Source organism: Orbicella faveolata, unplaced genomic scaffold (assembly GCF_042242905.1).
Source record: "Orbicella faveolata isolate gen_17 unplaced genomic scaffold, um_ofav_v1 contig_25, whole genome shotgun sequence".
Lineage (NCBI taxonomy): Eukaryota > Metazoa > Cnidaria > Anthozoa > Scleractinia > Merulinidae > Orbicella > Orbicella faveolata.
This window is the reverse complement of record NW_028301553.1, coordinates 7,707,501-7,723,477: the sequence shown is the minus strand read 5'-3', so window position 1 is coordinate 7,723,477 and position 15,977 is coordinate 7,707,501. Positions and strand designations below refer to the sequence as shown.

General features: G+C 41.7%; 2 protein-coding genes across 2 annotated transcripts in view; both read left to right on the top strand.

Moving 5' to 3' along the window:
* Positions 1 to 194: 194 nt before the first annotated feature.
* Positions 195 to 13,163, top strand: LOC110044255 (uncharacterized). Its single transcript, XM_020749778.2, has 4 exons — positions 195 to 734; positions 10,031 to 10,350; positions 10,609 to 10,738; positions 11,190 to 13,163. The coding sequence occupies exons 1-4, from the start codon at positions 437 to 439 to the stop codon at positions 11,615 to 11,617; spliced, it is 1,176 nt and encodes a 391-aa protein (XP_020605437.1). The 5' UTR covers positions 195 to 436; the 3' UTR covers positions 11,618 to 13,163.
* Positions 13,164 to 15,009: 1,846 nt separating this feature from the next.
* The window catches only part of LOC110044202 (uncharacterized), a 10,580-nt gene continuing 9,612 nt past the window's right edge, over positions 15,010 to 15,977 (top strand). The window contains exon 1 of the mRNA XM_089293345.1: positions 15,010 to 15,335. Coding sequence (XP_089149471.1) covers positions 15,047 to 15,335 — 289 coding nt within the window. The 5' untranslated portion in view covers positions 15,010 to 15,046. The remainder of the gene's footprint in view (positions 15,336 to 15,977) is intronic.

The window sequence follows — 15,977 nt, the reverse complement described above, 5'->3', positions numbered from 1 at the left end:
CGAATGGCAATTGTCTGGCTGATATTAAGAGGAAATTACGAACCTAGTCGGTCGAAAACCATCCTGCTGGCCTGAAAACTTTACGGAATAGGGAAACCGAGAAATCAAACTATAAAAATACTGTACTTAACCTCGAACACTAACTTATATGAGTCCAAGATAGCTTCATATGAAATACTTTTTTTCGCCCTATTCGCTATTCGCTATTCGGGTTTTGCAGACGTCCTTTACAATTTGTGACAAGTTCACGCTTTCTGTTCAAACGATCACGGAATCAGGGGAGGGCGTTGCGTGACTGTCTATTGCCGATGAATTTCGCAGAAAACGTATGTAAAGGTCATTCCCAGAATTGACGTCATGTAAAAGCGAAATAGCGTCGTTGGTAAACAAAACGTCAGGGAATAAGCTTTCAATTCAGTGAAGAATAGTTTCTGACATGGAGGAACGGTCGAGTCAGAAGGTTTACCTTTTTAACTGTGATGAGCTTTATAACCTGGATGTTGTGGAAACGTTTTTACTCGAAGTGGACGAGAAACATGGTCTCGATATTTCGATAGAAAAGCTCAATTTTCGCCTGAACAGCATGGCGGAGATATGTGAAAACACTATTCCTCAGCTACAGATGGATGTTGCCACATTTGTCGTTCATGCTCATGAATCTCGGCTCTCAATCAACGAAGAAAACGCTGGTATTGGCTACGCGAAGATCTACAAAGCGTTACAGGAGGCTACAGGTTAGTTTAGCACTCTAAGTCGGAAGTATTAGAAGTCGATTTATTTCACCGGCAAGGGCAACAGAGCACACATAAATCAATACATCTGTGGTTAAAGATTCGATGTATAGAAATATACGTGTATATTTTTCATCCGTTTCAGTAGAGGTAACAAGGGGCGAGTTTACTTTCGTTTTCAAAGCATTAATATTCACACGAGGTCTGTGTAGACTTGAATCGTAAATGAAAAAAAAAAAAAAAAAAAAAATTGCATACGAAGAAAGCGGGAACAGACTAATCCTTTTGTTTAACTTTTTGAACTTTGGAAGGCCTTCATCCAGGTATAAAGTCTGTGTTGAAGGTCGCTTTGTCGAATTTCACTTTAGCTTTGAAATTAGCCTCAATTTATTCAACTTTTAAAAACCTTTGCTCCTTCGCAGCTGTCTTGTTTCCTAGTAAAGAAAATTCAACAATTAAACGAGACTTACCTGTCAGGTGAAGTTTGATTGGAATTCTACGAGTCATTGGTCGGGAGTGTAGGAGTTACGTGAGAGAGCGCGCGCGAACTTGGGAGATCAATTTTCAAATTGGCGAGTAGTCACACAAAATGAATAAAGGGTGGGTATTACAGTAAATAGAATGGTGTATAATAGGGAGGGCACGTAACTCCTACACTCCCGACCAATGACTCGTAGAATTCCAATCAAACTTCACCTTACAGGTAAGTCTCGTTTAATTGTTGAATTCTACTTCATCATTGGTCATTGGTCATTTCGGAGTCACGTGAGACTTTAAAGCCCATGTGACTAGGAGCCACACATAAGAAAAAGAAATAACAGTCAGTTGACAAAACTGAAGCAATTTTGTATTGCTGAACAATGCACACATAACAAGACCTTAAGGGGTACAAGATCTCAAAAGCTCATTTCCAAAGTTTTTTTGGCTGACAACTGGCAAGTTGTAAAATTTCTGATAGGTATCATAATTTGACCATCCAGCACTCCTCATAATAGTATCCAGAGGTATCTGTGCTACCTTAGCAGAGGAGGTAGAAGCTGACCTGGTGCTATGTGCACTAAACAGACTAGTGCTAATGCCAGATTTGCTTAGTACGTGTTTAATCCAGTTGCTAACTGTATCTGCCGAGACTGGCTTATTTGGTTTCTTGTAACTTAAAAGCAGCTGAGATGCACCCTGTCTAAAGGCACTGGTCCTCTTAACATATTCTAGCATGTAAGTAAGAACACACAGCCGAGGATCTGGTTGATAAGCAACAAACTCCAGGCTGGAAATGTGCCTGCCAGGCCTGGAAGTCTTTAACAATGTTTTGACAACAAAAACACATTTATCAGGGCTTAGTTTCATATCTGACACACTCAGAGAGTGTAGCGTTTGGCGTCTCTGTCCTGACAATAGAGCCAATAACATAACCAACTTATGAGTTAAATCTTTCAATGTAAGAGATTCTGGAGGATGTAAAGTTTGTAAATAACTAAACACTTGCTTGACGTCCCATGTCTCAGAATATTTAGGAAGAGCAGGTCTGGATTCAAAAACCCCTTTGATGAATCTGCTCACTAAAGGATGACTTCCAAAGCTCTTACAACCATCAATCAGGAGGTAGGTTGACAAAGCACATCTAGCAGTGTTAATGGCACTGTATCCTACACCAGTATGGTACAACTCGGCTTGGAAATTCACCCCTGTTTCTACAGAAGCTGAAAAGGGATCCATTTTCCTTTTACTGCAGTACTGCTTCCATCTCTTAATGTAGGGTTCATACTGCTTTTTTGTACGGTTTCGCCACGAGTCCATGACCAGGGCTGTAGCCTGCTCTGATAGCCCCTGACTTTCGAGTTGCTCCCGGATACATGACATAGGAGCAGTACTAGCTTTGGATGTAATGGGTGAACTAAGTCTGGTTGACTTGGCTGAACTATCAGCTCCTTTTTCCGAGGCAGTTCCAGAGGATTTTGAATTACCATTCCCATGAGTGTCGGCCACCATGGTTGAGTTGGCCACTTGGGTACTAGTATGAGTCCTGTGGCCTCCTCCTCCTGAATTTTCTGAAGAGCTAATGCTATGAGACTGAAAAGAGGGAAGGCATAAAATAGATATGATTCCCATGATAATGTAAATGCACCTATTGCAAAAGCTTCAGGGTCAGGTTGGTGTGCCACAAATGGTTTAACTTTGTAGTTTAGCCTTGAAGCAAACAGGTCAATGTTAGGTTTAAAACCTAATTTGGCTACTGCACCACAGTACACACTTTGGTTCAGAGCCCACTCTGTTCCCATGTTTGTATTTCTGGATTCTTTGTCAGCAAGAACATTCAACTTTCCTGGGATGTGGGCTGTAGACAGCCATATATTATGATCAAGACACCAGTCCCATATAATGCGGGCTAAATTGTTACAGAATGGCGAGTGACTTGTACCCATGTGTGCAAGTGTTGAGACAGCTGTGGTGTTGTCAATCATCACCCTAACATGTTTGCCTTCAAGGTGTGTACGAAAGGCTTTTAAGGCAAAGTGCACAGCTAGCATCTCAAGGTAATTGATGTGATGGAGAGCTTCACTTGGGCTCCAAGCACCCCTCGATGTGGTGCTACCTAGCACAGCTCCCCACCCATAAGACGAGGCATCTGTGAACATTGTAATCTCTGGTTTACCATGTTGCACAACATTATATGCACTGTGCACTGAGTCTCGCCACCATTTAATGTCAGCTAATGAGGTGTCTGTAAGTTGCATGCACATATCAAAGTTCCCCTTAGCACGTTGTAAAGCACTTGTTTTATCCATATCAATCAGTCTAAAGTGTAAAGGGTCATACATGACAGCTAGGAAGCTGGCTGTCATAAGGCCCAGCAGCGATGAGACTTCCCTTATCGAAGGGTTGCTGCAGGCAAGTATTTTATCACATGCATCTTTAAGTTTCTGAGCTTTGTCCTGGGTCAGGTAAATTTTCATTTCTATCGAATCAAGAACAAAGTCCAAATAGGTGATTCTCTGTGATGGCACAAGGACAGATTTTAAGGGGTGGATAACAAGCCCCAATGAATCAAACAATTTTATCGTGGCTATGACATTAGTGACACAGTCATTGAAGTCATCACCTTGAAGGTATGAATCATCTATATAAGAGGATGATAAGTGACCAGACTGCCTCAAAGTAGCATAAACTGGTTTTAATAGTTTTGTAAATTTCCGAGGGCAAAAGGCCAGCCGATTGGGAAAGCATGTAAATTTGTAAAACTGACCCATCCATTCAAACTTCAGGTATTTTTTATCACAATAGGCAATTGGCACTGAATAATAGGCATCCTTTAGGTCAACGGAGGCCATATAGCAGTTTGGCCTCATCATGTTTATGGCTGACCTCAGGGTGTCCATTTTAAAATGTTGATATTCAACATGTATGTTAAGCCGTTTCAGATTGAGGATTAGCCGAAAAGAACCATCCTTTTTGGGTCTGATGAAAATGGGAGTTATGAACTCTCCTTTCTCATGCCCCGTGGCTACAATGACACCCTTATGTAGAAGTTTTGCAATTTCAGTGCTAATGACATCCATTTCAGATTGTTTTACACACTGTAATGGAGCTTCCTTTTGAAAAGGTATAGATTGAAATTCAATACGTAGGCCCTGAACCATAGACAATATCTCCTGATCAGAAGTGATCAATTTCCAATTTTCTACATAATCAACCAGTTGACCAGCTTTAAAGCAGTCTGCTCTCAAAGTAAAATAATTTGTCAGAGCAGGGATAAGCTACCTAGTAACACCTTAGTAACACGCAGTAGCCTCAAGTTTAGTGAGCTCGTCTCAGAAAGCAGCTAATGGCGGGCTGGTCACGTTTCTCTCGCTCCCTAATAATCTATCTCTTAGTTGGTTTAATCGCTGTCCAGTTCTTCAATAATGCTTCCAAACTACCTACGCATGATAGGCTACAGATTCTATCGACATCCCAGGACCTAAACCAACCTAAAATCGACTCTGCACCATCCGAAACGAAGTCAAGCTCCAAATCATCTTCTAAAATGGCGCCGACGTCGAAGCTAGTCCCTGCCGCGAAACTTCTGAATATCACACTAGCTGCAAACCTAGTACTCCTGGCTAACGATGTGTCTTCAAATCCAGGGCCTGCAACATCATTGCCTTTCGAGGCGAAAGGTCTCCGGGCATTTCACATCAACATCTGTAGTCTGAGAAATAAGATGGACGAGTTGCGGCTGTTTTGTGACAAGTTCAATTTCACGTCCTGTCCCTTAATGAAACTTGGCTGGATGACTCTTTCTCGGATGTAGAGCTTTCTCTCCCTGGGTATCAGCTAATGAGAAGAGACAGAGACCGCCATGGGGGTGGTATAGCTGTTTACATAGCAGATAATTTGAGTTTCAATCGCCTCGATACTCCCGCCGACAATATCGAAGCTCTTTGGTTTGAGTTATCACAACCGAACAGTAAAAAGATCCTGTTTGGGGCTATTTACAGACCACCAAACCTCGATGCTTCGACATTTACGGACAGCTTGGAGGAAATGTTAAATAACCACGTAAATGAAAGTTTCGAAACTGTTCTATTTGGTGATTTCAATTTTGATTATACTTCACCAAATGCGGCGACAAAACTTTCCAGCGCATTGCAAATTTATTCAACTTGAAGCAGCTCATTACCGACCCTACCAGGATTACTCAAAATTCTAGAACTCTTATTGATTTATTTTTTACTTCAAAGCCTGAACTTTATGTATCTGGAGTATTACCGATCGGTTTTTCTGATCACTCGGCCATTTTTGGAATTAGGAAACTTCACAGAATTCCGCTTCCACCGCCGAGGATTGTTGAGGCCAGGAATTATAAACATTACGACCCCGCTTTGTTTTGCGAGGATCTAAACAGCATCCTATGGGATATCTTAGAACTTGACCAAACTCCTAATGATGCGTGGCAGTCATTCAAAGACCTATTTCTCACAGCGGCCGATGAACACGCGCCCGTTGTCACGCGCCGTGTCCGCGGAAGATCCGTGCCATGGCTAACGCCAGAAATAAAAGACCTCATGCACCAGCGTGATCATCAACACAAAAAAGCGATGTCAACAAATAAAGAGCTTCACTGGAGCAACTACAAAAGATTACGTAATGCTGTGAACACAAAAATGCGTAAAGAAAAATGTTGTTATTACTCCAGCCAGCTCTCAAATGATCAAAGCTCTAAAGAAATGTGGCGAACACTAAACAAGATCTTACCTAAACAAAAGAAATCTGCGTCCGGAGGATCAGAAACAATGTCGGCAACGAACTTTAACAAGTTCTTTTCATCAATTGCAAAGAATCTATGCAGCGTCTTCAAAGACCATACCTTGCCAAGAATTTTAGCCCCCAGAGTTAACAATGACTTTACTCTGCAAGAAGTTAGCGCCAGTTTCGTGCGCCATGAGCTGTCAAAGCTAAAATCTTCCAAAGCCACCGGGCTTGACAAAATCCCCGCAAAACTCCTCAAAGACGCATCCTCTGTAATAGCCAAGCCAATCACTTATCTCATAAACCTCACAATTTTGTCTGGCGAAATCCCATCTCAGTGGAAGGAGGCTAAAGTAACTCCCATTTTTAAGGCAGGAAAAAAGGATGACGAGAACAACTATCGTCCGATTTCAGTTCTCCCCCTCGTTTCCAAGGTCATGGAACGTGCGGTCCAAGTTCAACTGTTAGCATTTTTTGAGGTTAACAAAGTTCTATCGGTATATCAATCCGGCTTCCGTAAGAAGCATTCTACCGAAACCGCGGTTGTACACTTGGTTGATCATATAGTAGAACACATGGACAAACAACAGTTGACTGGCGCTGCCTTTATTGACTTAAAAAAGGCTTTCGATCTTGTTGACCACAAATGTCTCCTTCACAAGCTAGAGCACTATGGAGTTAGAGGGCACAGTCTCGGCTGGTTCAGAAACTATCTCACCACCCGCTCGCAGCGAGTTCAATATGGAAAGGAGTTACCATCCAGCCTTCCTCTCGACTTCGGTGTTCCTCAGGGTTCCTTGTTGGGGCCTCTATTATTTGTGATACACATAAACGATTTGCCTCAATGTTTACTGCACTCGTCGATTAGCATGTATGCGGATGACACTGTTATCTATTATTCTGGATCTGAGGTTAGCAACATCAGGGAAAATTTACAAGAAGACCTCAACCGTGTTGAGCAGTGGTTGGTGAACAGTAAGCTAATACTAAACCAGAGCAAAACCAAAGGGTTACTCTTTGGAACAAGACAACTGCTGCAGACCACCTCAGACTTTGTCCTGCAGATCCAAAGAAAGGACATAGAGAGAGTGACGAAGTTCACTTACCTTGGGACTATGCTCGATGAACAGCTTCACTGGAAAGAGCATATAGACACTACTTGTAAAAAAGTTAATAAGCGTCTAGGACTTCTAGCACGCATACGATCTTGCCTCACTCTTAAAGCAGCGAAGTGTGTCTACAATACCCTTATTGAGCCAATCTTAAGTTATACTGACACTGCTTGGGGTGAACTGTCTGTTGGCTCCAGCAAAAGTCTGCAGCGGTTGCAAAACCGTGCTGCCCGTATCATTCTCAAGCGTGACTCTTCTAGAGATACTTTTAATGTTTTAGGGTGGACTGACTTAGAAACGAACCGTAAAATCCACAAATGTGTTTTAGTTTTTAAATGTTTGCATAACTTAGTTCCTTAGTATTTAAGTAACTATTTCATTAGGAACTACAATGTACATGGTTACAACACTCGAAGGAAGGCTGACCTCCATCTACCCAAACCCAAACTTAGCCTTGGCAAACGTACTTTTAGATTTTCTGGCACAGCCCTTTTTAATTCACTACCTTGTAAAATCCAACAAGCTGTATCACTCTCCTCTTTTAAAAATCTCGTCAAAGCCCATTTTATTTATAGCACCTAATTTATGATATCTATTTTTTTCCCTACCAGTTCATGCTTGTAACTCGTTTCAATTTTTTAAACTCTTTTTATATAACTATTTCAACTACTAGACGTTAGTTTTTTTTTTTTTAACTCTATTTATATAACTATTTTTAACTATTAGACGTTTTATATTTTTAGAAATTGTATTTAGCAGGGCCCCTCTGGATACCAGCCACTGTGCTGAATGGGCGACCCTGCATAAATAAAGTTTTACCTACCTACCTACGATACAAAATTATTTACATCTACCTGGTCAAGTAAATCGTTCAGTGGACAGTTTGCAGTCACTGCTTCTTTTTCTCCCACTGTTTTTTCTGGCTGTAATGGGGTTTCTTTCCCCTCTGGCGTAAAAAAGACTTTCCATTTTTGTTGTTATTGCCAGGTTTGTCGTGAAAGCGCGACTAGAAGTACCGGCCGCAAGGTTGTTAATTTTGTTCGAGGCCTTGATACTGTTGAGTTGGCACTGGAGTTCATCTCCAAATAATTTCCCAGTGATTGGAATGTGGGGCGAACACAAGGCGCTGTATTCCTTGTTCAAGCAAGGCGTGATTAAATCACGACGGTGCTGGGACAAACTCTGATTACTGTGACCCAACAGTGCAATAGCATCTGTATTGAAGGTCAGAAGTTCCTCCAGATTTGAGGTGATACTGGAGTTTTTCGAGTCAGCAAGTGCAGCCATAATTTTGGTGGCTGAGCCAGTCAAGATAGCCCCAACTTTCGTGATTGCCTTCTGAATGGCCGCTACGCGGAGATCCCTCCGTTTAGCTTGATGAGTAAGCTTGTCCCAAATCTCAGAATTCACTGTTGGTACAGTGACCTTGTCACAGTTTGATGCGCGGCCATATTTGTCAAGTTTCTCCTTGTACTTCCCGTCACCAAGTTTAGCTGAGAAACGTTTGTTGACAAATTCTGCCAGTTTGGCGGTTACGGCCTCAGACGTCTTTTCTTCGGCATCATAGTCCTGACTAATGTTGCCGAAAAAGCTTGTCGAGGGGTCCTCGACCTCGCTGAAACTTTTCGGTGGCGCCTGCTCTTGTTGAGCACGAGTGACCTGAAGCAATGCGCTAGAATCTACCGAGTCTGCCGAGTCGGCCGATTCATCCCCAGACGCCTCATCGCTGAGCACATCGCGACGAGCAGTCGTGGTTTTTTGTCTTTTAGCATTAGAAGGTGTTGCTGTGTCAGCATGCATTCTCTTCAAGGCATTTCCCATTGAGGAAATGTTTCCCGCCATCGCCACCATGGTCTGATTCATGTTGGCGATCATAGCGGCGAGCGAGTCGCTCGAGTTCTTAGACTTTTCAGTGTTTTCTGCTGCGTTGGTCGATTCCATGTCGTCTCTCAAAAGGGCGTCTTCATCGTGGCGGTAATCTTTGTCTTGTTCCTTGGACATGGTCGGGTAAAATGACCGAAAAAACTGCATAGCTCGCCAGATAAGCTTAATCCCCCAAAGATCACACACAAATTGATCTCCCAGGTTCGCGCGCTCTCTCTCACATGCCTCCGAAACGACCAATGACCAATGATGAAGTAGAATCACTGACCATGCTCAAGTTCACTAGTCAACCTGACCGGGCAGAAATTTCATTCCTTATTATTGCATGGGCTTTTTGTGGCTTTTTAAGTTCGTTTACCCGGGCTGGAAATAAAACAGCGAGGACTTGAATTTACAGCCAGAGCTGAGACCTGGGCTTAAACCGGCCCTCTCTTATGTTATTTTCCAATTTATTTTAAGGGGATTGTTTCAGAATCGCAGCCCCCACTAACCGGGCTAAAATCTCCAAGTAATTAACCCCTTAATTAATTTCTTAATTAAATCTCCATGTAATCATTTCCTTAATTAATATGATTTCCAGTCGGTACTGCGTACTCTCGAGAATTTGTTTACGTTTTTAGTTTTGTTTCATGTCAGAAATCACGAAATGTAATCATTTCACAACTACTTACATGAAGATATTTCAAAGTTTTTTCTCATATCACTTGATGAAACAACTTCGCAGCCGTGAAAATCAATAAAGCTGTTGGAAAAAGAATTTGAAAGGCCTCAAAGATAAGGTATGTGGTTCGTAACGAATAACATCGATTCGCATTCCATCGAATGAGGCTTACAATGTTTATAAACATAAGGGTGCTGAGACTCCGCATTACGGACTGGAAATGATCTTTAATGCCTTGGTAATTAATGTCGAACGCTTCCAAAAAGCATCTCTAATTAAATAAATGGAAAGCTATAAAGCTCTAAAGATATTAGATGATGAACGAAACTTTCCTCGGAAGAAGAAGCAAACGATTTCGGAACTTGTTCTATTTGCAAATGCTTTTACTGAAACAGTATTTCATCTCCATAAAGGGGACAGAGTCTTAATAGTGATTGGTGGAGACGATCAATACAGAGATGAAGACGAAGAAGAACGTACTGTGATCTCGCGTTGGGCTCGAGGGAAAGTGGGTTCACAGTTCACCGAGGAATATCTTGACGGACGAAAAAGTTTCATCTTTTCTTGGAACAAACAACACCGAGAGATCCACGAAAAAGCGCTGCTGCATTACTTTGATCTAAGCAAGAAAGGACAGAAGTTTGAATATCAGCCAAAACCAAAGCCAGTACCCATGCCAATACGTGAGGAACGTGACGTCACTCCGCCAGACGTCAGAGGTAACCATCAAGAGGTATGCCTGTGATGATAATTGAACGGAAGATGACTCTTTTTTCTTTGCTTTCATTTATTTCTTGGCATGTCTGGTGTATTATTTCCATATAGCCTCAACTAGACGCTGTATTCAGAAACGTGCAGTACAGTGGCCGTATGGTAGTGCGCCGGCCACCGCGTGATGAAGAGGTCTAGTTTAGAGCCCTATGTTTACGTTTCCTTACAGGCAAGCCTTTTACTATGCATTGCTTTTGTAAAAAAGACGTTTTCTTTGCAGTTTGTGGTGGAAGATGACAAGGAGCAGCTTGTGCCGAGTGATGAAAATGAAGGCCGGCGAAGCTACTCCAGTGATCGAAGGGAACAGACACAACAACTGAGAGATCAGCAAGAAGAACCTAGATATGGAAGTGAGAGAATTTCCTTCCAATTTGAAAATTTTAAAAAGCCTTGAAACTGTGGTAGAGGCGAAGCGCATCGATAGTTAGGACAGAGATTTAGGAAAGGGGTGGCAGCTACCTAGGCGGCATGCAGTTCAACATGCAGAATCTCAAATGTCTCAAAAGTTGCGAAGTCTCAAAGGAATTTGCAACTGTGCGCGTGTTTCTATAGATCTACATATCGTAAATAAGCGCGAATAAAGACCCCAAATGAAATGAAATTACGATTGGCAGAGAACACAAATGGGCAGTTGACTTTTGTTGCGACAGTATGCCACTAAGATAAACAGCCCCGCCAAAATCTGAAAACAAGCATTTGGATCACTGTTTACAGCGAGAATGAGTTAAAGGAGTATCGCTTTGCTTTCACACTGTGATTCAGTAGATAAATCATTGATTGTCTTGTTTGTTTTAACTCCAGCAATTGTTACTAATCATGACTACCCGGCGGGCACTGTGCTGCTGGAGACGCTCATGCGCAATGGAGAGATCTCCTACCAAGAGGCCGACATTGTGCAGCGAGAGGATCAATGGCTGCCAGGCGGTGAACGCGAAGCAGACCTAATGGAGCGATACAATTCAACTCCTGAGGCTACAGTGAAGTTTGTCAGTGGAGGGAGCGGTGTCATTCGTTTGGTGGTCACTGCGAAGGAGACACCTTGGTGGCGCAAGTTCTTGAATTGTTTTCTAGGGTGTCTTAGTTGTATGAGGAGTCGCTTTATGTGGTGTCTTGATTGTATGAGGAGTTGCTTTGTGGGGTGTCTTGGTTTTATGAGGAGTTGCTTTATGGGGTGCATTCGTTGTATGAGGCGCACTTGGGCGTGGCTAAGGGACAGCTGTAGGTGCTAAATAGACCGACAGCAACAAAAAAAGAACGCTAGCACAAATTAAGTAATGCTTAAAATAACTGACAAGTAGTAAAATAAACTTCAGTAAATCAAGTTACCCCGGCTTGTTTAGGAGGCGACCTAATCTTAATTAAGAGCGTTATAATGAAACTTTATCACCCATCAAGTCTCACTATATCGAACACTATATCAAACGCTATAATGAGTAAATTTAGCTAAAGCTGACTTGACATTGCCGTTTGCCATTAGTTCTTGATCTTGAACTTTTGATTAGGAATACAACTCTCAGGTTTTGTTATACCTTCAAAACAAATACTTTGAGGTTTCTTTATTGTGGGGTGTTTGAAGAACGATCTTGATCTATTACGGTAGAACCTGTAGAAGAAACGAAATAAATTGAACTGAGTGAAGAAATTCTAGCAGTGATGTTTCAAGATGGTCCGGATAGGGGGATGGGAGCGGTATAATTCTCATTTTCCAGTCCAGATTTTGCCGTTCGCCCAAATCCCAGTCCCGTTCCTATGTTTGTGGTTCCCAGTCCCAGTTTCCACAGACCAGTTTTCTCAGGGGAAAAAAGGAGGCAAAAGCAAGTTCCCATTTTACCTCGTCAGACCCTTCTTTCAGTTCGACAGTTTAGCCTTGTGACTTCTGACTGTCGTGCATAGTTAAAGTAACCTGCGTGACTAATGGAATGACTAATGGCTTATCTCAAATACCAATTATTTGCACCAGGACTACTCGACACGTATATATTGTTTACACAATGGTAAAATTGGTCAGCTAAACTTTCACAGCTAGCACTTTTCACAACATTTCCTAAGACTAAGGGAAAAAAAAAGTTTAAAAATTCCAATCTCTCAGTCAGGAAACTAGATTTTTCGTTATCAATGACACAAAATTAAAACGAAAGGCTTTATCGACCCCGCTCTCGACGTTTATTTGTGTTATGAAGAGCAAAAAGTGATTTATACCTCCAAAGTTTTGTTGCGTTTCTCGTATTTAATTCATAACGCAGAAATAACGCCATAAAACCCCACGTTAACGGGTATAAAGCCTGTGCATTGTCGCGCAATAAAAAATAAAATCAAAAACCATTCCGCGGATTAAGTCAAGAAATTGTGATATTATAGACGGTAACAGGAGCCATAATCGGGGACGGAGACCGTAAGTCTCGGGATTCGCGGGCACCTATGATATGGGACAATTTTTCTATTTTTAGAACAAATTGCGCCATCCTGACGTCATATTTCCGCGCGGATTCACGCACATGTCAGGGGCTCTCGCGTGGATGTTGTCACGTTGCGTGATCAAATGGTGAGAGTTGAGAGATTGTCTTGCGTATTTTTCACAGCGATGGCAGGGAATAAGGCAAGGAATACGAACCAGGGCGCTTATATGTAGTTTTATGCTCTGAGCTAACGGAAAAGGTGGGTTTTTCAGGGTCGAAAACAAGACTTCAATCTCGCGCTGGGAATGAATAATAAGATCTGCTCACGCTAGTTGTAAGCTTACGCGTATGCTTAAGAATATAGCAAGAAAACTCTCTACTCTGGTATCGAGTTAAATTGTGAGTTTCTCAGACAATGTTTAATCATAACCAAAACCTGTTTTGATGGTTTCTTATTGTCTCTGCTTGTTTGGTGAGTTTGCAAAGGTTTTTGAAAGGAAAGTCTGACGCGTACAATTAGCTCATTTGCATAGTGCAGCTCGTGCACTTTCAAGTCCGAGTCGGTGTTTTCAATTGTCAACAAATCTTGACAAAGATTTCTTTCGTTATCTTTTGTGCTGAGATGCTGCAACAAATTTCACGAATGCAAAAAAGGCTACTAACATCATGTGTGTTTCTTCAACATAAGCATAGTGAAGTTTTACATTGCGAAAATGAAAATAGACAAGGAGTTTTGATAACTCGATCAACAAAATCGAAACCGTTATTCCAAGTTGATTAAAGAAAGCGTCATCGTAACTTTGCTGATTGTTTCTGCTTTATTCACATATTTTCAGCTTAGCTTTTAATATGTTCTCAAACATTTATCAATCTTAAACATATTTAAAAACTATAGAGCTATTGTTTGAGTTCGATGTACGCTTTCACACGAAAGTGCGGCGGAAGTACAATTTGTCATGTTTACTGACTGTACAAAACACGCATCGGCGGGCGCTCCCATTCATTGACAACAGAGAATTTACTGGATTTTTACACGAATAAAACTGAGCAGTATCTACGGACGTAAAGTTATTAAGCCTCGATGAAACATCAAGCCTTGCTTACAATTCAAGCGAAACTCAAACTAGCAATTATTGTGTTTTACTTTTCGGTCGCGATAGACTGACAAATTCCTCGCAAGCGTGTGGCAAGAGGAGCTATGAAACTATGAAGTCCTGAAGCTCTGCTATATCTAAATATATCCAGATAGTTTTTTGATGTGTAATGGAAAAGCTGTTAATCTTCAACATATGTGAAATTTAAAGTGGAGTAATGTACAGCTCATGTAAAAGAAGCATCCGTCGGAACACAACTTGGTCAGCGATATATATAAGCTTAAAGCGGAACATACCTAAATTCGACACTGTCTTACTTCACTCAAACTGGAGCAGCTTACGACGAAAATACTTAAGCAAAATTCCAACAGACGTAAACGCGTTCAGTTGTGGGGCAAAAACATGAAACATTTCGGGAATTTCGGACGCCATTTCCCCCGCGCGACATCCGCAAAAATCCTCGCAGCATGCACGCGCATGTGCCGCAGGTGATGGCGCAATTTGTTCTAAAAATAGAATTATTGTCCCATATCATGGGGACAACCCCAATACTTGGAACGGCGCGCGCTTACGGTCTCCGTCCCCGATTATGGCTCCTGACGGTAAATAAAGAAGACAGTTCTCCGAGTTTAAGGTGTGTGCGTTGTCCCAAAGTTGAGATATTCGTCGAGATGTTCCGTGCAAAATTATAGAGCCTAGCATGGAGCCGCCATGTGGAAGGACCTCCTTAGTCCTCCAACATGGCGGCCGGAAAATAGTGTAAACATCTGGAATTTACTTTGGCTATCTAGACAACTGATTATCTGAACCGAACAAAAAACATTTACAAAAGCACTTTTCCTGATACTTTAACTCCTAGAATGGTTAAAAATCACGAGATAAGTGTATATTTTTATGTCACGCACCGCCATAACTCCGAAATTCAAAATGCGCTGGTTTCCAAACGAAAGACGCTATTGAGCTGGAAAGTTGTAAACAAATATAAATTTAGTACCTCTTATGCCTGATAAGGATAAAACCTTTAGGGGCTCTTTAGTTTTGGATTTGAGAATTTGATGACGTCACGTGTACACACTCTATTTAGCCAATGGCGTTTAGCTTGCGTGACCCATGCTAGATGCGTGACCGATACGTTTTTCTCGGAAAGAAATAACTTCCGCCTACAAACATGGCGAAGACTATTCACGTTTTTAATTGTGACAAGTTATGCAATTTAAGCGAGGTGGAATCACTGTTGAAAGCCGTTGAAAAGAGGGTTGCATTCAAGATTTCGAAAATCGTGGAACATCCGTTTAGGGGTGGACAAATTACTAATGAAGTCGAGAAAACTATTCCCCGTTTGAGAGATATGGATTACGCTGTATTTGTTGTGCATGCAGACGAATGTTGTCTCTCGTTCAACGAAGATACCGGCTATGGAAAACTCTATAGAGCTCTCAAGGGACAAGCCGGCTTAGGTAAGTCTTAAGTTTACTTCCAGGCGAGTTTAGATTATGTTTTAATGGTTCGTGTTGGTAAAGCTTTCCACTTTCGGTTTCGAATTCGTCTTTTACTACTCTGTTTACATAGCTTGTCGTTTCTTACTCAGTAGTTTTATATCGACTCCCAACCAAATTGATTAAACATGGTAAAAATCTGTTCGCAATCGTTAAGGCTTTTTTATTTTGTAGTTCTCTCAAAAACAGTGAGACAAGATTGTGCTACTAAACGGGTACGATTCCGTGAAAACCGCAGCTACCCCGTTGCGGCGTTGTGCGGTTCAACCACAGCAAGAGAAGCACTCCCGGCGTTGCGATCATGTGATAATTTCAGGCCACGAACGTGTGATGTAGATCGCCGATTCGTCGGATCAACTTTTTCTCGTCTGACTGATCTTGGGAAGAGAAAATTGATAACATCCTATTAAAATTTTTTCCCGTTCCCGAATATTAGGTCAGTAGAGAAACTGATTTTTAACATAAACAACAACATGGCTGACCTTTAAAGTGGTACTATGATCAAATTTTTCCCCTTTGATCTTTTTAGGTGTATCACACAGAATTCCATGAAAGAATAAAAACGCCGTTTACCGTTTGCAAATATCTGCATTAGTTCCGGAG

Bases quoted from the DNA above. Each gene is read 5' to 3' on its own strand.
- LOC110044255 (XM_020749778.2), top strand. From the start codon at position 437: ATGGAGGAACGGTCGAGTCAGAAGGTTTACCTTTTTAACTGTGATGAG. The intron at 735-10,030 runs GTTAGTTTAGCA...ATCTCCATAAAG, and splicing joins AGCGTTACAGGAGGCTACAG to GGGACAGAGTCTTAATAGTG. The intron at 10,351-10,608 runs GTATGCCTGTGA...TTTTCTTTGCAG, and splicing joins TCAGAGGTAACCATCAAGAG to TTTGTGGTGGAAGATGACAA.